General features: G+C 36.8%; 1 protein-coding gene across 6 annotated transcripts in view; it reads left to right on the top strand.

Annotated features, from left to right (window-relative positions):
- The window catches only part of evi5a (ecotropic viral integration site 5a), a 251,136-nt gene that overhangs the window by 204,357 nt on the left and 24,152 nt on the right, over window positions 1-22,627 (top strand). For all 6 annotated transcript variants that reach the window (XM_051932791.1, XM_051932794.1, XM_051932792.1 and 3 more), the window contains one exon: window positions 16,320-16,415. In XM_051932791.1, the coding sequence (XP_051788751.1) occupies window positions 16,320-16,415 (96 nt within the window). The remainder of the gene's footprint in view (window positions 1-16,319; window positions 16,416-22,627) is intronic.

Here is a 22,627-nt window from a genome sequence, read left to right as displayed (position 1 = left end):
TACACACCCAGTTTGTTTTCTACCATAGTTGCCTAGTTGCTATACCTTACATGAGGCATGATTCTAAGTTTACAATTCTCAGATGTGTGGAGTAACTTTCAGAAAGTGTCAGACACCTGATGTCTAGTTTTAAAATGTTTTTCGTTCTTGTACTCCCACAGATTTACTGATATGACAACCCAAAGTACAGAAATTAGTGGATATAAATCAGTGTTAACACTTATCACGGGGTCATGTGTAGGTCACTGGAAATTTGAAATTAGTCATTTTCATTTTTTTTTTTTTTTACCATTGTAGCTAAAAAAATTTTGATTCTGAATTTTATTCATTTTAACAGTAATGAGTGCAATAATCAGAGTGTTCTAAATATTTTTTACATTTTGTTTTATTAGTTGTTATATGGACATAGTCATTTAGATCACTGCATATATTCTTTTTTTTGTAGGTTTTAGGATATCCGTGCTATACAGTAGATCTGTCTATTAGAAAGTTCTTCATATATTTTAAATTCTTTCTGATAAAGTGCATTAATTCTACTAAAAAAAGAGAAGCATACTGATAATGTGAGACACTAAAGGTTAGTAAAACAGCTGGAAACATGATTGACTTTCCTCAGTGAAAACTTTTTTCTCCTAATTGTAAGTAGTACTATATATTCCTTTATTTCCCATTGAAATGTTGTAAGTGGGCTACAGTTTTTCCAGTAAAACAAAGAGAGACCTCTGGCTGGTAGTATAATAAAAGAGCTACTGTAGGGCAGTTAGTCCAGTACGATGTATGCCAAGAACATAGCCAGCACTTGTGGCTAAGAAGTGTGTCACAGGTAGATGTAATGCTAAGTAGATTTTTGACTGGCTAAGTTAAGAAAGATGTGATTAATCAAAACTTTAAACCACATTAGAATGTAAGAGTGTATTATTTCTAATTTTGGGTTATATTTATTGTTTTTGCTAGATCCCTTTTGTGATTGCTTCATAGCTGTTACATATCCCCTTATCTTCCAGTTTCAAAGCACTGTCCCAGCTTCCATGCAGTATTGTAGAGGTGTATTATCCAAAACACTCCCACTATATCTCATGTTTTTAGCATTTGTTGTCAGATCTCATCCACTCCAATGGTGTTACACCAACAGACATTTGCAAGAAACACATTAACCTTATTGCTCCAAGCTCTGTTTCCTTGAAAAAAAGGTATTTCCACTAGGTCAGGAGTTCCACAAGGTTCCTCCATCTTTGTGTGTGTGTGTGTTTGTGCATTTATATAGTCTGTATGTATTATAAGAAAGATAAAAGCCTAAGCCATATTAATTCTGAAAATATTTTAAATTCTACTAGTCTCAGAGGTTGGGGTCTCGATCTTGGGGTTTCTTTGAAAGTTAAAGCTAGGTAAGGGTTAAGAACTGTACGATGACTGGAACTTCGGGAGTATACCAGAAAACCAGACCTGTTAAAGCCTCAACAATAGGTGCTAATTCCAGAGGTCTAGAAGTGCAGGGAGTCTTAAGGTCACCCCTATGGCTTGTGTTGATGACTATTAGTGGAGTGTAAAATGGGTCTGGCATTGATAATTCTGTAGGTCCATTTCAAATTAATTCAGGGTTAATGCACTGTACCTTAGTCACAATAATTGCTACATTTTCTAAAGTGACATGGTCTGTTGTTTTGGAAGATAAGATCTAGGGCCCTTACAAAATGGAATTATTTAACGCTGTGGCTCCTCATTTTACCTTTCCAGGTAATTATAAGACTAATATGTCTATTTTATGGTTATGATATATTTTAGCAGTTGATAGGTTTTGTGAAGTAAAAGGGGCGAGGCCCCTCATAATTTAATATATTAAGGACGTTTTGGAATTGTCTGACTTTTAACTATCCCCATGTGCATGTTTATGATCGTGTAACATCCATTTTACTTTCCAGTTTATGATATGAACTTTGCTCCAATATTTTGAAATCCCAACACTACCACATTATAAATTTCAGTTCTCCTTGATACAGATTAATCAGATGGATTTTATATTGACTGAATTTTAGGAAATTGGTCTTTGTGTGGAAATGTGATCTAGTAATTAATCCCTATATCTGCAGTTGAATGCTGTTTTATTCATTGTAAATGAAATCCATAATTTGATTATTAAAATTTTATTTGGAATTATTCTACATATAGATTTACTTATTTGTCAAAATGGCCATTCTTATCAGAATTTTAGGGTTGTTTTTATTTTAACTAGTAAAAGTTGAACATAGCCTTAAGGATAACTTTTCTTCTGTTCAATACTCAGTCTTTTAAGACTAAAACTTTTGTTGTTCTTCATTGACATGTTAATTTTCAAAATCCTAATTTAACACCACGTGATATAAAGTATCTTTACACTTTAATTACCATTGTTTTGTGAGAATGTTATGAGTAAAACTTGGTGTGTTTTCAGATTATCCCCAGATATTCTGTAGTTATAAGGTCCTTATAAAGTGAAAGCTAACATAACCCATCTTTACAGTTTTATCTTAATTTGTAGCTGATTATGGGGATTGTGGTGTGGGAGGTGCAGCTTCATAAAAAGACATAATGGATCAACCTGAGGAAATTTACTTTCAAGTACAGAGAACCAAGCACAAAAGTTCTTCCTATACTTTAAAAATATTCATGGAAGTTGTAGTTTAATTGTGCAACCGGTCTATTGACAAAGCCGCAGAAGTAAATAATTTTTGCTATGGCTGTTCAATATCCAAATACAAATGTACAATTAAAAAAATCTGTTTTTGCACATAATTCAAATAAGATGTAATAAAGGGTAAAATAAAACTTCCATTCTGTTTGATGCCTCTTTTAACTGATAATCAAACAATTAGGTTGATAAGTAAATTGTCCCTGAATCTCTAATTGGTGACTTTCCTGAAAATATGTTGTTTTACAAATGGTGGAGGCTTATAAATTTGTGGTACTGTTCGGTGTATCTTCAGGTTGAAGTATCAGGGCTGTTTGTCTGCATTAAATATTGCATTCAGAGTTTAAATGTGCTATTTCCACAAAAATAAAGTAGAACTTTCCCAGTTAAAATGTAATTCTGTACAAATTACTGTAAATGTTTATAGTTAAGAAACATATCACAGCTAAAAGTTTTTGGTAGTATGATATGTTCACTGTTAGGTATGTTTTATATTATAGGTCAGGGGTGTCCAAACTATTTTCAAGTATTCAGATTTGGTAATGTGAAAGTACCCGAGGGCCACCAGTCCCTGAAGACATTATTTTAAATAATGAAAGATGCATATAAGTACACTATTATTTAATTCTTTCATTTTCACACAGCAAACAACAAAGTAACCAAATATAAGCATTCAGATGGACAAAACAGAATATACATAAACTATCTGAATTTCTAACAGAAATTCAAAACACTCAAACTCAGTAAAATAAAACTCAGAAATTCTGAAGACTGAGCAACAGGTAACTTATTGTCACTAATGTGTAGGGTGATATTGAAATCTGGATTTCAGTACAGTTCATCAGGGTCCACACTGATGGGAGAAAAGAACAGCAACATGTCCTTTTCAATTACAGGAAAATCCCAAAAGCGGTCATTAAAATGTCCAGCAAGGGATGCGGTGACTGCTACATTCCTCTTCGTTTGCATACTGATACTGTCGGCCATGACCTCCTGCAGAGCTGGGAAATGTGTGGTGCTGGGCTCCGTTTGTGACAAGTGTCACTGGAAAAGTTGCAGCTTGGTTCCAAAAGCCTTGATGTGTGCATATAGTTGGCTCACTACGGCGTCTTGTCCTTGAAGTCTGATGTTCAGTGCATTCAGATGCTTTGTTATGTCAACCAAAAAAGCCAAGTCTGCCACCCATTCAGTATGTGACGGTGCTTGCATTGGTTGTACATTTTCAGCCCACTATTGTCCCATTTCCCATCTAAGAGAGAAAAATCACAGCAGTGTGGTTCCCCGACTGAGTTACCTCACGTCGTTGTGATATGTTACGTATCCATATTCAGCCTGGATATTAAGCAGGAATTGCTGAAACTGGCAGTGGTATAGGGCTTTAGAGCAAATGAAATTAATTTGCTTTTACCATCGGTTTCATAACATGATCAAATCTTAGGTTTATCACAAAGAACCTGATGATGAATGATGCAATGAAGTTTAACAGCATTGCCTCCTGTTTCGCTGACTTTGTTACAGATCAGTGTGGACAATCCACTTTGTTCGCCAGCGTTGGCAGGCTGACCATCGGTAATAATCCCAATAACTTTACTCCACGGTAGTTTCATATTATCAACGGCTGAGCAAAGAGCAGGAATAAATCGGTTCCTGTTGTTTGGCCTTTAAGGATTTGGAGGTCAAGCATCTTTTCTGTTATGTTCATGTCATTATTGACGCCTTTCAAAAAAATCAGTAACTGAGTAGTTTCTGATGTATGTGCTTTCATCGCAGATTAAAAAAACAATCAAAATTCATTGCCCTGTCTCCCAGTTGTTACTTAATATCTTATGATAGCTCTTCAGTTTTCCGTGCCTCAGTGTTACGAGCTAGGCAAACATTAGCAAACTCTGTCCTCTTCTCGGGGCAAATGTTTTCTGTGATTTTCATAACACAGTCTTTAATAAACTCACCTTCAGTAAAAGATTTGCCAAGTTTATCAATTAACATAGCCACTTCGTAGCTTGCTTTGGTGATGTTTTCATTTGATTTGTGGGCCTGCCTAAAACTGCTAAACTGCTGCTGTGTGGCTAAGCTATCTTGAACTTGCTTTACTTTTTCAGCACAGTTACTCTCTGATAGCTTGTCGTATGCATTAGCATGTTTTGTCTCGTAGTGCCTCTTTGTTATATTCCTTAAACAAGGCAATAATCTCATGACAAATTAGATGAACCCAGTTGTTTCAGTTTTCACTGAAAAAATATTGTCATTTTAAGTTTATTTTATTAAATTCATGTAATTAAGGTTTTGATTATATATTGTTTTAGGTCCGAGTTCTTATTTAGACTTATTTTAAGTACAACATGCAATTGAGCTTGCAGTGTTTCAGGTTAGTATTGCAAGCATTGGTTGCAGCTTCAGTATATAACATGAATTATCTGACTTCCTGACTCTTTCATGTATGTTTTGTTTGTTTCAAACATAACCACCAGGTTGTATGACTTTAGTGACACTCTGGAGTCTCTTTAGCATGGTCACTTTTACTGCATGTCTAAATAAAGCTGCTAGTAATGTTTCTGTATTGAACTTTGAAAAATAGCTTTCTGATAGGCCTTAAAAGCACATCTTGGACTAAATTACTTCCTGACATGTCTAGGTTACTTAAATTTACTGGAAAATAACAGCCATTTATAAGCATTGTTCAGACAAGAGTTTTCATGACTTGTTTGAAGTCCTAAAATGAGTCAGAAAAGTGTTGAGTAGAGGACACATAACCACATGTGATTTTACTATACAAAGAAAAGTTTCATTATAAATTGGAAATCTTACCCTTGCTTTTTCACTGAAGAATGCAAAGGCTGAGATCAAACCAAAGGGCAGATTAAAGTTAACCAAGCTTTGCTTGCCCAGTCTGTTCTTTTACTTCACTTTGCAGCCTATTCATGTACTATATCACTTTCAATACTGATATATTTATGATAATGAGGACAAATTTATGTTTTGTTTTATGTTGCCTGTACATTGTTTAAACCACGTGTGTGTGTGTATTTAATCTATTATGTATGTAGAGTGCCCAGGACAGACTGATTTCTCCTAGTCTAAACTAGCACTTTTCTCAATAGGATAAGCCAATTTGACCTAGTGCAAGCTTACATTTTATGCAATATAGAGACTAATTAAGGGGAAATTAAAGAACTTTATTTATTTCACATCATATAGTTCATCAGCTGAGACATAGTATTTTATATTTTCATTACCTTCATTTTTTGTGAATTTTTTTTTTTTTTAAATGCCTCCAATTACCAGTACATTAAATCGTTTTAACCTTCTTTGCTTTAGGGGTGTTTTCTGCTTTTTCAGCCTGCTCCACCTCTTGTATAAGTTCTAAATATTTGTCTTTGGTAAGCACTTAAAAATGAGTCGATTTTTCACTTTCGCTTTTCAAAATCTTCAAGAATCTCTCTCTCTCTTTGATATCTTTGTCAACTAGTTGAAGCCTCATTCATAACGGTGAGAAACACAAAAAACAAAAAGAATAAAACAAATGAAACAAAAACACAAGAACAAAACAAATAACATTGAACACTCTGCAGCTTTATGGTTCACTGTGGAATGGCAGCGGTGCATTGCGGAAGATGCTTGGATGGGGGTGGTGTGAGCAGGGATTCCCTGAATTTGCAGGATCAGATTTATTTAATGTTAAAAATCACACAAATTAGTGTTGAGTAGGCCAAACGGGTTTATCCTATAGAGGAAAGTGCAATTGCAGGCTGAACTAGTTTAGACTAGGACAAATCAGTTTGTCCATGGAGCTCTACATTGTTTTCAGGATAATCTAGTTTGGGCTAGGTCTCTTCGGAGAAGCTGGCTTGGCCTAGTCTAAACTAGATTATATAGTTATAGATTTTTATATATATATATATATATATATATATATATATATATATATATATATATATATAATATATATATCTGTGTGTGTGTGTATGAATGGAAGAGAAGGTCTGTGATACGGTTTGCATATTTGCAGCTGGAGATCCACAAAGTGAGAAAAAAATTAATCACGTATCATAAAGTAGTTTTTATTCCTGAGCTTTCAACCCCTGCCAGGGGTCTTCATCAGAGGATAATGCTTAGACTTACAAGAATCAAAGGCAATATATTGCAAAAAATTACCCCCACCACGTAATTTTTTGCTATACAGTGGGGCAAAAGAGTATTTAGTCAGCCACCAATTGTGCAAGTTCTCCCACTTAAAAAGATGAGAGAGGCCTGTAATTTTCATCATAGGTATACCTCAACTATGAGAGACAAAATGAGAAAAAAAAATCCAGAAAATCACATTGTCTGATTATTGAAGAATTTATTTGCAAATTATGGTGGGGAAAAAAGTATTTGGTCAATAACAAAAGTTCATCTCAATACTTTGTTATATACCCTTTGTTGGCAATGACAGAGGTCAAACGTTTTCTGTAAGTCTTCACAAGGTTTTCACACACTGTTGCTGGTATTTTGGCCCATTCCTCCATGCAGATCTCCTCTAGAGCAGTGATGTTTTGGGGCTGTCGCTGGGCAACATAGACTTTCAACTCCCTCCAAAGATTTTTCTATGGGGTTGAGATCTGGAGACTGGCTAGGCCACTCCAGGACCTTGAAATGCTTCTTATGAAGCCACTCCTTCGTTACCTGGGCGGTATGTTTGGGATCATTGTCATGCTGAAAGACCCATCCACGTTTCATCTTCAATGCCCTTGCTGATGGAAGGAGGTTTTCACTCAAAATCTGACGATACATGGCCCCATTCATTCTTTCCTTTACCCGGATCAGTCGTCCTGGTCCTGTTGCAGAAAAACAGCCCCAAAGCATGATGTTTCCACCCCCATGCTTTACAGTAGGTATGGTGTTCTTTGGATGCAACTCAGTATTCTTTCTCCTCCAAACACGACGAGTAGAGTTTTTATCAGAAAGTTCTATTTTGGTTTCATCTGACCATATGACATTCTCGCAGTCCTCTTCTGAATCATCCAAATGCTCTCTGGCTTAAGCAGGGGGACACGTCTGGCACTGCAAATGCTCTCTGGCTTAAGCAGGGGGACACGTCTGGCACTGCAGGATTTGAGTCACTGGCGGTGTAGTGTGTTACTGATGGTAGCCTTTGTTACTTTGATCCCAGCTCTCTGCAGGTCATTCACTAGGTCCCCCCGTGTGGTTCTGGGATTTTTGCTCACCGTTCTTGTGATCATTTTGACCCCACGGGGTGAGATCTTGTGTGGAGCCCCAGATCGCAGGAGATTATCAGTGGTCTTATATGTCTTCCATTTTCTAATAATTGCTCCCACAGTTGATTTCTTCACACCAAGCTGCTTACCTATTGCAGATTCAGTCTTCCCAGCCTGGTGCAGGTGTACAATTTTGTTTCTGGTGTCCTTTGACAGCTTTTTGGTCTTGGCCATAGTGGAGTTTGGAGTGTGACTGTTTGAGGTTGTGGACAGGTGTCTTTTATATTGATAACGAGTTCAAACAGGTGCCATTAATACAGGTAACGACTGGAGGACAGAGGAACCTCTTACAGAAGAAGTTACAGGTCTGTGAGAGCCAGAAATCTTGCTTGTTTGTAGGTGACCAAATACTTATTTTCCACCATAATTTGCAAATAAATTCTTTAAAAATCAGACAATGTGATTTTCTGGATTTTTTCTTAAATTTGTCTCTCATGCAGGCCTCTCTCATCTTTTTAAGTGGGAGAACTTGCACAATTGGTGGCTGACTAAATGGAGCCCTTCCTGCAACATGGAGGTGCCCTGAATTCCAGCAGGGCCTCATGGACAGTGGAGTTTTAATGCACAGCCCTGCTGGATACCATGGGAGCTGCCAGGAGTCACTGCAGGGAGGCTCAGGGATTTATATTTTCCGTATAGCCCGCAAGTATTTCCAAGTCACAGGAACGGAAGAAATGATATACTTCCGGGCTGAAGAAAAAAAAGTTTTTACCTGACCCGGAAGTGCTGAATGAACACATGGACTGAGGGCTCAGAAGCACTTCCAGGTTGAGGACTATAAAGGACTGTGGGAAATCCCAGACAGATGAGCTGAGTTGGGAGGCAAGGTGGCTAAGCGTCTGGGAGAGTGGAGGATTGGTTATTGTTATTTGATTATTGATTTGTGTATTGGAATATTGTGGAGAGGAGGGTGCTTTGTGCACTGTATTATTATAATAAACCATTATTTGGACTTTTATCTGGTGTCTGACGTCTGGTCTGAGGGTTCAAGGGGTCACGGGGACCCTGTAAACTGTCACAATATATATAATATTTATGTACTGTAATATATATATGTGTGTGTATGTCTTTCTGATATGATATAGTATATGCCAAATATAGATGCCCCTGACATTGCGCCCTGGTAGCTGGTTTGTTTATATGGCAGGGTAAAGATCGGAGTATTCAGACTTAATATAAGAATACTAGCCGACGCAGCATATGGTGGTGTAAGAATAGGAACGGAAAATGGTGAAAAAGGAATTCAGAAATCAAGAAGAAATAAATACTTCTTGAACGATGCAGTGTGCATGTAGAATTTCCGGCCAAGTAGGATTACATATGAAAGTGATAAATAAATAAGGCTTTCTGAATTTACGTACTATGGCCATGGCATCCTGATGGCTTTGTTTCATGTATCTTGGACTTCCTGGAAATATGGACGGTAATATGATCGTTTTGCCTACACGTACGTTATTTTCAGCGTTCGCTTGCAGTGCGTCTGATAGTTCCACGTGCAGATCTTGTTGATGTAATCTGAGATAGTTGAGACGCGCGCCCTCTGTTTTAACACATGCATCTACGACATACTGTTGGAATAGTTTGCCACTAGAGTGCAAAATACTAAATGTATTCCTCATTGCTAATCTGTACGCGTAAAATTGGCATTGAGTAAGCCTTATTCGCTTGGTGGTTCTTTTATCGGGAACATGTTGTAAATCTTTGTGCCAGCCAATGTCTCCGTAAGGGAATAAAAGTGGGTAAACCATAGGATCGCAATTCATATTGAGCGTGGAAATCTGTTTACAGGAGTTGCCTATGGGATAGATGCAAATGTCCCTTTCAGCAGGCGTTTCGCCATCTTCTCCGACGAAAATCACTGCAACATCAGTGTGACATGTCAGGGCATTGTATCGTCGTAACTCCTGCCTAGGGTTTTCCTTGAAAACCATTCGTACAGATGCTGTTGGATTGGACTGAGCGATTTCATGCATGTGTTTGTATGATTTAGTGAAGGGGTTAATGGTTCTGAGCATGGAATCTAGCTAGAGAAGTACATTTTCGCTGCATGCAGAGTTTGCTTTATTTTGTAAGCGTACTTCAGTAGCTTGCGCTGTGTCAAAAACACACAACTGTCCATATCCTGGATAGGTAAAAGTGTTAGTGTATAGTGGAGAGATTTGATGATAAATTTGCCCATGTATTTTAAAACAGTATGGTCCGTGGCCAGGAGGTTGAGTTATCTTTGCACCCATGGAAGCAAACGCTAGAGAAGAGTTGTATTCTCGAATGTGTTCACAATAATTTTTAGCTTCTGATGTTTGCTGTGTAAGAAGCTGTTGTAAAGACACAGGTGGCTCCTGCAAAGGTGATAAAGCTACTTTACCGTTGTGGCAGCACCTCGAGTACTTGTTGGATGTATTACGCTCAGGAGGCCAGTATAGTGCATGACATGGAAGAGGACGAATAGGAATCGAGAAGTGCCGTGTCAGCTGCGTGTGGGCGGGACCGGTTTTGAAGTGGAAGCAGGATGAACCAGAAGAGAAATATATATGAGATAACACTGCCAAGATGAATATCCTTCCTAAACTTCTATTTCTATTTCAGAGCATTTCAATATACATCAATAAATCATTTTTTAAGAAGTTGGATTCTATCAAAACCGCATTTATTTGGATTTCAAAACATCCACATATCCAAAGGCTGACCCTACAAAGACCCAAGGCAAAATGTGGCATGGCTCTACCTAACTTTCAGTTTTATTACTGGGTATATATATATATATATATATATATATATATATATATATATATATATATATATATATATTAATATTAATATATATATATATATATATATATATATATATATATATATATATATATATTAATATATATATTAATATATATTAATATATATATATATATATATTAATATATATATATATATATATATTTATATATATTAATATATATATATATATATATATATATATATTAATATATATATATATATATATATATATATATTAATATATATATTAATATATATATATATTAAAATATATATATATATATATATATATATATATATATATATATATATATAAAATCATGTGTGTGTATATATAATATACACACACACACACAGCCACATTACAACTCTGATACAACAAGGGAAAACATCACGAAATGTAAACTTCACAACAATTTTGTATACATTTTGTTTTAAAAAAAAATGCTGTGGGTCATCTTTCTTTCTTTCTTTCTTTCTTTCTTTTTTTTTTTTATAGATTTATTTAATCAGTCCTTTACATGGCACTGATATTTTTTAAGTGAAGACTATGCTAAAATAATGCAGAAACAAGATATGCTTAAAATAACAAATTAATATTAATATATTATTTACAGTATAATAAATGCACCGGTTGTATGTCAGAATATTAATGTAAACATTTTATAGGCCTGTACAGAAAAAACTTTTAACATCTTTGCATTTTGGTATGTCATTACTAACATTTTCAGTCTTCAAGAGACCTGCTTTCATGTCATGACCTGTGTTCAGACCACAAATGAGTTGTATATCCACTACAAAATAAGAAACCACATCCTATCAACACCCAAGCAGTATATCTTTTATTTTCTTTATGGCTTCTAAATGTTAGAAACTTGTATGTGATTACCCAAAGCCTAGGCATGGGGTGGGTGTGGGTGTTTTTTTATATAGAATACCAAGTCTACTGAATTTAGGTGATTTGTGGTTGCTTATTAACATTGTGAACGAGCAGAGAGGTTTTCTTGTTTTCTCAGAAAATGGTTAATCATGAGCAGTTAGTTATGTTACTTTTAATTCTTCTGTTTACATTGATAATCAGTGTATAGTTTTTAAATATGTTTCTTAACATGAAATGTTTACATATTTTATAATATAATAATTTTCAATACACACACTCCCTCTGATGAGGAGATAAAGCCAAATGTGAAACAAGCTGTCAATTTGTTTTATACCCTCACACCAAGAGACCATAGTAGCACTGATGCATCAGACTTGTCTGTCTATGGGATTGCTGCAGAAATGCCTTCTCTAGTGTTTCCACAGTTGATATTAATAATGATACCCACATTAGTGACAATGAACAACAGATTGCATTCTGCATATGACCTGTTACAAGCTCACATCTATTATACAACCTGATTCTACTGCAGGGCAGTCCTAGGCCACACACAGCTGCTGTGGTCATCTCTCTCCTGAGGAGTGAATGCTATGTTCAGGTGCTGCCCTAGTCTGCCTTCAGTTCTGAAGTTAACCCCATAGAGCTTGGAGGTGCTTTTGTCTGCAACATCTAGATGTGATGCTTTGCCTGCCAGTGGCCATCAAATTTCTCAAGCTTTTTTACAAGATTGGGAAAACAAAAAAAAAACTTGTCTCTGTGGTAGCATGTCAAGCCACCGCAACAGGCAATCGCACAAGCTGTTGAAGAACAGTTTTTATTCTTTTCCTGTTGTTTTTGTCAATGTACTGCTTTGATTTCCTATTCTTCTTTTTATTTTTATAGTTATTTCAGCAGTGATGTTTGAAATTAAGAACTAAATTAAGTGGGTTTCAGAATATTCTTTATGTAACAATGCTTAGCTTGAAACCAGTGAAAGCAAAGATTCTAGAATAAACTGATCTGTATTTGTTGGTGGAAAAGCAAGTAACCTCATTTTGTCTTTACATTTTTCCTTGTTGTATTTCGTGTCTACTGAAAGTGCGTGACTTAATTAGAAAAAATTTTTAGTCCCTAAATGGTTATTGTTGACACAGTAAGATTTGGGAGTCTTGGGGTAATGCTTGTAGTAGTTGGTGGGAGCATAAATAAGAGAAATAACAGGATCACGGTTCCTGTTGGATTTATATGGTGGTCTGGGGTTATCTTTTACAGATGCCACATTTAAAAAAAAAAAAAATGCAGCTCTATCCTAGCACCCAGTGGGTAAAGATTAGCACGTGACATAATAAATTGTTGGATTTTCTTAAAATGAAGAAATTATTTAAAAATGTTTTATGTAAGTGAATTTGCTATTTGAGAGTCAACTTTTGTTTTATAATAAGTTATTATAAGAAATGTGTACGTGCTGGAGCTAGAGTAGGGTACAGATGAGCTGGAAATGTATTTAATTTCAGTTAGCTTGAACAAATCAGTGTTTCGTCCATGCTTTGATTTTCTGGATGTGGTTCTCAGATGTGCTTCTATGACAGAGGCATTGTAGGTTATATTGTACATACCTAGATGTAGTCTCCATAATAACATTAATAAAATCAGTGTTGTCTGAAGGCATGCCCAAGAGGTTGGAGGTATGTTATAAACAATATGTCAGAGGACTGTTTTGTGACATGCCATAAGTAACTAAGTGCTGGACTAAAACTATCCAAGATGAACATATACCCCATTCTGTCAGGATTGGATCTCATTACATGTTTTGACCTAGCATTAAACTCTTTATTTTATGTAAACACATAGCCTAAAATCAACTGGTTTGTAGATCCCCATCTTTAAATAGGTTAAAGTACATGAATTTGATCAGCAGTTCTATGATCTTTGTCTTTTGTCAGATGTCTAGTCATGTTCCCCTTTGGGTCTAACCCTGTCTCATTTCAAACAAGAAATGCATTTGCGTTCTTACATGTCTTGCTTTTTGCGGGGAAAAAGTTGTTACATCATGGGGACCTTTGTATGCAAAGGTGACTATCTGCTCCCAAAGTGTAATTGACTTTATTTGAAGTTGAATTCAGTTGATACTTTACCGTAATAATTGATCAAAAATGGCTTATGCTAACTAACCCCTTTAAAAGTTTATATATACATATGTGTATGTACTGTGTATATATTTGTATATGTATGCATATCTATATATGTATATGTATGTACTGTATATGTATGTGTATATACAGTATATATATATATATATATATATATATATATATATTTATATATAATATGTATGTATGTTCTAATAAAATACATACACACTTTAAACCTTCAAAGGCTATTATAAGGACAACTGATTATACTTTATGAATAATATATCTACTCTTAGAAAACAAAAAATCTAAAAACCTCTCTTAACAGCAGTAAAAAACTTCATTTTTTACTTATTCTTAAAATCAAGTGAAATTTTATTTTACTTCTAATGTGAATTTTTTTTAAATATTAGCAAAGATAAAGGCTTAATACTAAAATTAATGTAATTACTAAAAACACTGCAGCACTCTACATCTTGGAACCTGCTGCAGAACTTAGCAATGCATGTGTGTGTGTGTGTGTGTTATACATACATATATACACACACATACAGTAATTTTACATATGTGTGTGTATAAAATTAGATGAAGCTTTTGTATTTTTCATCTCCCCTCACCCCTAAAACCCTTATTTGCAGAAAAATCATCCTGCAAAACTGTCATGGTATATTTGAAGGATTTTTAGTGTGTGTGTGAGAGAGAGTGAGGTATTATGTCAGAAATCGGAGTGACTGCCTATACAGATTTAAAGTAATGCATAATAATAAAAACTGCACTTATTTCCCTGTTCTTGCCTTTGAAATTCATTTTATTGTATGTGTAAAATGTTAAAACATGAACCAGACCTACAGTTTATTTTTTAACATGAAGAACAAAAACATACCAGTGATCTAGTTAAAAAAAAATGAATTGAGAATTTAAATTGGTTAATAGTAACAAATATTCCAACATTATTGTCATTTGTTTAAGATTAGGGTGATTGTATTTGAATATAAAGCTTCAAATAACCTACAGCAGTATGCATTTAAACTTATTTTCAGTGTGTACTGCTATAAGAATTTATACCAGTTGCCTCAGTTCTTGAGCCGAAATCTTTTATAAACTAGGAAGTCATTATTTACGAACGTTTGACATCTTTCCTGCACAGTTTGGCACCTGCTAATTCATACAACTGAACATAGGAAGCCTGCTAACTGCCTCTTTTGTTATCAGCTACACTAGGGAAAACCTCAAGAAAAACACAGATTCTTGGAAGAATTCTTTTTGCTGTTATCCACGGGGTTAACTTGTTTTAGTCTGCGTATCAGATAGAAGCATGTGGGCTGCAGTTAACCAGACCTGTCTGAAAGCTAATGCCCTATTTAAGTAGCAACTAAAGCATATTAGAGAGTAGCAGCATTTTAATATTCTGCTGTGTCGAATCTTATTGTTAAAAGGAGACCAAGTGGATTTAACAAAAGGCCTAATTTGATAAAAAGAAAAAACAATGTTATCTTTTGCTTCAGCACACACAATGTACTATTTTAACAGATATGTGTAATATTTTTTAATGCTTTCTTTCTTGTTGACACTCCAGAAGTTGGTAGCATGTTTGTGTCCTGTATATAGCTGTCTGTAACATTTACAGCCTCTCAAGATCTGCATCCCTAAGAATGAAGCTTCAGGGACTTGGTTAAATCGTGTTTTAAAGCAGACTTCTTATTTCTTTGCTTTTTTGTTTTCATGAACTGTGTTCTCTTAATATTATTGTTCTGCTTCACTATGTTGATGCTATTTTGACTGTTTTGTCATTTCATCTGCTTCAATGCATCACTTACTGTACCTTTTGAATTTCTCCTCTTGTTTGCTTTTTGATAGTGCACTTTGTGAAACATGCAGTTGCACAATAAATTATGCACTGTAATGTTTTTAAAGTAGCTTGTTTTATTTTAATTTTATATTTTTGAGGATATTTAATAATTTGTCATCAGCATTTGTTCACCTGAAGGGAGCATCATTAGAAAGGCCTTTGCATTGCTTCTGTAGCAAGTTCTGTAGCAGACCTCCAAGATGCATTGAGCTGCAGTGTTTTTAGTAATTAACTTAATTTTAGTATTAAGCCTTCATCTTTGCTAATATTTAAAAAAAAAAATCACATTAGAAGTAAAATAAAATTTCATTTAAAAGTAAAAAATGAAGAATTTAATGGCCATTATTCTTCAAAGGTTTTAGATATTGTGTTTTCTAAAAATAGATATATTATCCATAAAGTATAATCAGTTATTCTTATAATAGACTTTGTATGTATTTTATTAGAACATGACATACCATTCTTAAGCCTGCTTAATCCAATGCAGGGCTTTATCTGAGGCCTGAGCTCAAGGCAGGACGCAGCCCGGGGTAGGCGCCAGTCCAGCACAGTGCCTGTTCATGCACAAACTCTTACTCACACTGGTTCCAGCTTAGAATCATCATTTACATCTTTAGTAATGTGGGAAGAAAACCTACCTACATGGGGGAAAACATATAACCTTCACATGGATAATGACCAGATGGATGAATTGAAGTCCAGAGCAGCAACATATCAATTTTAGCCGTATGATATTTTACTGTATACAGTATATTGCAAATAAATTATGCTTTTTCTCTGCATTCAGAAAGAAGAAGGCAAAATTCAGGGGCAGCTGAATAATTCAAATTCAAGGCTGTACATCAGAGAGCTAAAAGAAGAAATAGCTGAGCAAAAACATGAGGTAAGCCACTTAAATTAATTTTACTTTTTTTCCCTTGATAGTCAATAGTCTGGCCAATAATGCTTTGACTGTTTCTGCACATTCCCCTTATCCTTATGACTAGGGTCATATTATAAGAGTTGCTTTTACATTTTTTTGTTCTCTTTTGTTACCTGTTTTCTCACGTTATCAGACACTGTTTCCAGTAATTTTGTTTAAAAAGTACAGTTCAGACTGTTTAAACTTTATCTTGCCATGAAATACTTCAGCAGAGGACTTACTGTTTGTTGAATGAGTTGAAATAGTTATTTTACTCTATGTAACAGTTTACTGTGATGAAAAAAAGCATTTCAATCACAACTGTAATTTTAATTATATTTTTATGTATTTTTGTCATTCAGTATCATCCACTTCTGACTATGTGACTAACCTTGCTTTTGAAGAGCATTGCAGTACAGAAAAAAAGATTTAAATATACTTATATATTTGATATGATGACTCCCAGACAACTTAAGTAAAGTTAAAGTGCTCCTGTGGATCACAGGCACAACCTGTTTTGAGTTTTCCGCATATCTCAAAAGTCAGTCCTATACCCTTCTAAAGCTGCTAAATTATTATTCTAAACCAACCCATGCCTGCTGAGATAACATCTAAACCCACCTTCTGGCACTGATCTTACCAGTTGCCACCCTAAACCAGCAATATAGATTTTCATGATATGGAAGCAAAATAAGTGAATTGTTTTCAACAGCATATGCATTAACCAAGGACTCGTCAATCTGGTTTGGAAATTCAGTTTAAATAGACAATAGTAAAAGGACTCGAGAGAGAGGAGTCACAGAATTGTATTGATTATTTTATACACACAGTTCAAAAGTAAGCTGTGTGAAATGCATCAAAAGCATGGTTTTACCCGTATTACTTAAAAGCATTTACAGAAAATGCCAGCTAAATCTGCAAACACTTTCTATCTACCCATACTTTCCGGTATACAGACACCAACTATATTAATAGCAGCAGCAGCAACAACAACCAGATACAAGACCAAGTCAGTTTTTCTCAGTCAATCAATCTGTCAGATGACACAATTACACTCATATCCAGACTAAAGCAATTTTAAAGTGGCTTATTGACCTGAGATAATTCCTTCATCTATAAAGGATGCCAGAGACTCTTGTGGGGGGTATCACAGAAGTATGACAAATTAAAAGGAAAGTATCCTGGTTCCAAGTAAGCCTTTACAAAGAGAGGTTGTACAGCCATGAGAAATAAATTATGACAATTATACATTTTTAAATCCACTTAGTCAAAAGCAGGTCCTTTGTGCAATGATAATTAATACGCATAAAACTGAAAATGTTAACTTACCAAATAATATACACTTCAAATAGTACAGGTTTCAGCTGTTTTTATTTCCTATATTGATACAGTTAATGTAAAATATTTAAAAAAAAACAAAAACAATTATACAGCATAAAACATGCCCTAGATCTGGGATGTCTTCTGCTGTTAGCCTACTGGACTAGATGTTACAGAGACTTACAAATAAGCCAGTGACATTTAATGGATTCCAGAATGTTGTCTTATTGGATCTTTGGACCACATCACAGCATTCATTTCAAGACAATGTTAAACTTTGAGTGTTCGACAAAGTTAGTGATTACACTTTTATCCATCCATCCATCCATTTTCCAACCCGCTGAATCTGAACACAGGGTCACGGGGGTCTGCTGGAGCCAATCCCAGCCAACACAGGGCACAAGGCAGGAAACAATCCTGGGCAGGGTGCCAACCCACCACAGGACACACACAAACACACCCACACACCAAGCACACACTAGGGCCAATTTAGAATCGCCAATCCACCTAACCTGCATGTCTTTGGAATGTGGGAGGAAACCGGAGCACCCAGAGGAAACCCATGCAGACACGGGGAGAACATGCAAACTCCACGCAGGGAGGACCCGGGAATCGAACTTTTAACACTGTTTCAAACCTACATGTTGGGTTCATTTTCTTCTTTTTCAAATGGTAGACAAGTGTCATTCTTACTTTACTAGATGCCTTGTCTCCCTTAAACGGTGTCTGGAGACAATCATAGGTGAATTTGTGATTAATCTGGAAATTGGTGATGCAGTATTTTCAAACCATATGCCCGTTTTATTTGATTTTGTTCCTCTCTGTCAATTTACTAAACCGTATGCACCTGTTCAGCGCTGCCATGCTCTTAAATCTTCCACTACTGCTCAGTTTTCTGCTGTTTTTAATTATGAAGTGACCTCACAGCCCTCGGTGTCTTCCAATACTGAGGAGCTAACACTTCAATTTAATTCTGCTTGCCAAACTTCTTTGGACTTTGTGGCACCATTAAAAAAACAGGAAACTAAAGCCCTGCTCCCGAGCCATGGAAAAATGCTAATACCCGTGCATATAGACAGGAGTGCAGGAGAGCTGAGCGGAGGTGGAGAAAGGACAGGTTGCAGGTTTCTTTTGAAATATTGAAAGTTGGTTGTGTTATCAGAAAGTTTGGAAAGCTGCAAGATCAAAATTTTTTTCTGAAGTTATTGGGTCTAACTCTCACAACCCCCGTGTACTTTTTAACACATTGAGTTCTGTACTTAATGTTCATGAACCTGTCTTTCTGGAAGCCTCTAGGGAAACTTGCGATAAATTTCTTTACTTTTTCTTGAAGAGGGTTGTAAGCACTAGGGCCCTCATTTCACCACCTTCTCATGATCCATCCATTTTAATACCCTGTTTGGCTGTGTTTGACCACTTCGAGCCTGTCACTTTGTCCTTTTAAAAGCAGCTGGTTTCCAGTATGAAGCCATCTGGCTCCCCCCTTGATGTTGTTCCTCCTCGACTTCTTAAGGAGGTCCTTTCTACCTTGGGTCCTTCTACAGTGCATCCAGAAAGTATTCACAGCGCATCACTTTTTCCTCCTTTTGTTATGTTACAGCCTTATTCCAAAATGGATTAAATTAATTTTTTTCCTTAGAATTCTACACACAACACCCCATAATGACAACGTGAAACAAGTTTACTTGAGGTTTTTGCAAATTTATTAAAAATAAAAAAACTGAGAAATCACATGTACATAACTATTCACAGCCTTTGCTCAATACTTTGTCGATGCACCTTTGGCAGCAATTACAGCCTCAAGTCTTTTTGAATATGATGCCACAAGCTTGGCACACCTATCCTTGGCCAGTTTCGCCCATTCCTCTTTGCAGCACCTCTCAAGCTCCATCAGATTGGATGGGAAGCGTCGGTGCACAGCCATTTTAAGATCTCTCCAGAGATGTTCAATCGGATTCAAGTCTGGGCTCTGGCTGGGCCACTCAAGGACATTCACAGAGTTTTCCTGAAGCCACTCCTTTGATATCTTGGCTGTGTGCTTAGGGTCGTTGTCCTGCTGAAAGATGAACCGTCACCCCAGTCTGAGGTCAAAACCGCTCTGGAGCAGGTTTTCATCCAGGATGTCTCTGTACATTGCTGCAGTCATCTTTCCCTTTATCCTGACTAGTCTCCCAGTTCCTGCCGCTGAAAAACATCCCCACAGCATGATGCTGCTACCACCATGCTTCACTGTAGGGATGGTGCCAGGTTTCCTCCAAACGTGATGCCTGGCATTCACACCAAAGAGTTCAATCTTTGTCTCATCAGACCAGAGAATTTTCTTTCTCATGGTCTGAGAGTCCTTCAGGTGCCTTTTGGCAAACTCCAGGCGGGCTGCCATGTGCCTTTTACTAAGGAGTGGCTTCCGTCTGGCCACTCTACCATACAGGCCTGATTGGTGGATTGCTGCAGAGACGGTTGTCCTTCTGGAAGGTTCTCCTCTCTCCACAGAGGACCTCTGGAGCTCTGACAGAGTGACCATCGGGTTCTTGGTCACCTCCCTGACTAAGGCCATTCTCCCCCAATCGCTCATTTTAGATGGCCTGCCAGCTCTAGGAAGAGTCCTGGTGGTTTCGAACTTCTTCCACTTATGGATGGTGGAGGCCATTGTGCTCATTGGGACCTTCAAAGCAGCAGAAATTTTTCTGGAACCTTCCCCAGATATGTGCCTCGAGACAATCCTGTCTCGGAGGCCTACAGACAATTCCTTTGACTTCATGCTTGGTTTATGCTCTGACATGAACTGTCAACTGTGGGACCTTATATAGACAGGTGTGTGCCTTTCCAAATCATGTCGAGTCAACTTTTACCACAGGTGGACTCCAATTAAGCTGCAGAAACATCTCAAGGATGATCAGGGGAAACAGGATGCACCTGAGCTCAATTTTGAGCTTCACGGCAAAGGCTGTGAATACTTATGTACATGTGCCTTCTCAATTTTTTTATTTTTAAATAAATTTGCAAAAACCTCAAGTAAACTTTTTTCACGTTGTCATTATGGGGTGTTGTGTGTAGAATTCTGAGGAAAAAAATGAATTTAATCCATTTTGGAATAAGGCTGTAACACAAGAAAATGTGGAAAAAGTGATGCGCTGTGAATACTTTCCGGATGCACTGTATTCTTACTATTATTAATAGTAGTTTAACCTCTAGTGTGGTGCCTAAAAATTTTAAACATGCTGTCGTGCAACCACTGCTGAAAAAAACAGGTCTGGACCACTCTGTTATGTCTGACTTTAGGCCTATTTCCACGCTACCTTTTTTGTCCAAACTCTTGGAAAAAGTCATCTATACCTAACTGAAGTCCTTTCTGGACGAACATGCAATTCTGGAAGTGTTCCAGTCTAGGTTTAAAACTCACCACAGCACTGAGTCCTCTCTGTTAAGGGTTTTTAATGATATTCTTTTGACAGTGGACTCTGGTGACTGTGTACTACTTATGCTTTTGGATTCAACAGCTGCCATAGACCACAATACTTATCTAGACTCTGTTAGCTTTTATGACATAAAGTGATACAATAGTCAAAATGACAGAATGATACCATAGCAGATAGAAGCACATCTCAAATGCATGCAGCCAAGTACCTCTCTTCTGTCGCAGTGTTCATTAAAATGTACAAATTAATTATTAAGCCTCAGGTACCTTGTCCTACTGAACTATTGAATGGATAACAGCAATTTTAGCATCGTCTTTTTTTCACATTCTTTTGCTCTCCTCCTGAATCCCCATTGGATGTTTAAAACACACAAACTGGAGGAATAGTGGACAAATGTTTTAGGAAGAAGCTCCGTGGATATAGCCTTTGCAGTGCAAGATTTTGCCACTATTCACTACAAACTTTTTAACAGGTTGTCCCCAGATGTGTATTCTCATTCAGAAATCACGTCTGTCCTTGCAAGACTTCTAAGTGCCAGTAATTCTTAATGATCCTGTCAGATTATCTGCTTTGTCATATACTTGCCAGTGGCAGAGCACAATAAAAGTTCTGTAGATTTGTTGCCAAATAATAAAATATCCATCCATCCATTTTCCAACTCGCTGAATCCGAACACAGGGTCACGGGGGGTCTGCTGGAGCCAATCCCAGCCAACACAGGGCACAAGGCAGGAACTAACCTGGGCAGGGTGCCAACCCACTGCAGAACACACACAAACACACCCACGGGACAATTTAGAATCGCCAATCCACCTAACCTGCATGTCTTTGGACTGTGGAAGGAAACCGGAGCGCCCGGAGGAAACCCACGCAGACACGGGGAGAACATGCAAACTCCACGCAGGGAAGACCTGGGAAGTGAACCTGGGTCTCCTAACTGCGAGGCAGCAGCGCTACCACTGCGCCACCGTGCCGCCCCTAATAATAAAATATGCTAAATTGAAAAGTCTGAGATGTATCTGGCCCAACTATCTCTTCTACTGAAGTCTGTAAGGAATTCCTCCACTTTTTCCGTAACAAAATTAAAGATCTAAATAATTCAACTAACATAAATACATCATCTGTTTATATCTCTCCCTGTTTTCCCTCTTCATCCAGCTCCTTCTCAAAGTTCTCACCAGTCACATCTGTGTTCGTTAATAACCTGCTTTGTAAAATGAGGCCGACTACTTGTGTACTGGACCCCATCCCCAGCACACTACTTAAATCCTGCCTTCATGCCATAATCCTGACTGTTACAACAATAATAAACTCATCCCTCGACACTGGGTTTGTACTGCTCACTTTTAAAATTGCTTCTGTAACCCCAATGTTAAAAAAGTCTGGTCTTGATGCTGACAGTCTTGACAATTTCCGGCCTATTTCCCACTTAACCTTTCCTGTCAAACGTTCTTGAGCG

This window comes from Erpetoichthys calabaricus, chromosome 10 (genome assembly GCF_900747795.2).
Source record: "Erpetoichthys calabaricus chromosome 10, fErpCal1.3, whole genome shotgun sequence".
In the NCBI taxonomy this organism is placed as follows: Eukaryota; Metazoa; Chordata; class Cladistia; order Polypteriformes; family Polypteridae; genus Erpetoichthys; species Erpetoichthys calabaricus.
This window is presented reverse-complemented; position numbering and strand designations above follow the sequence as displayed.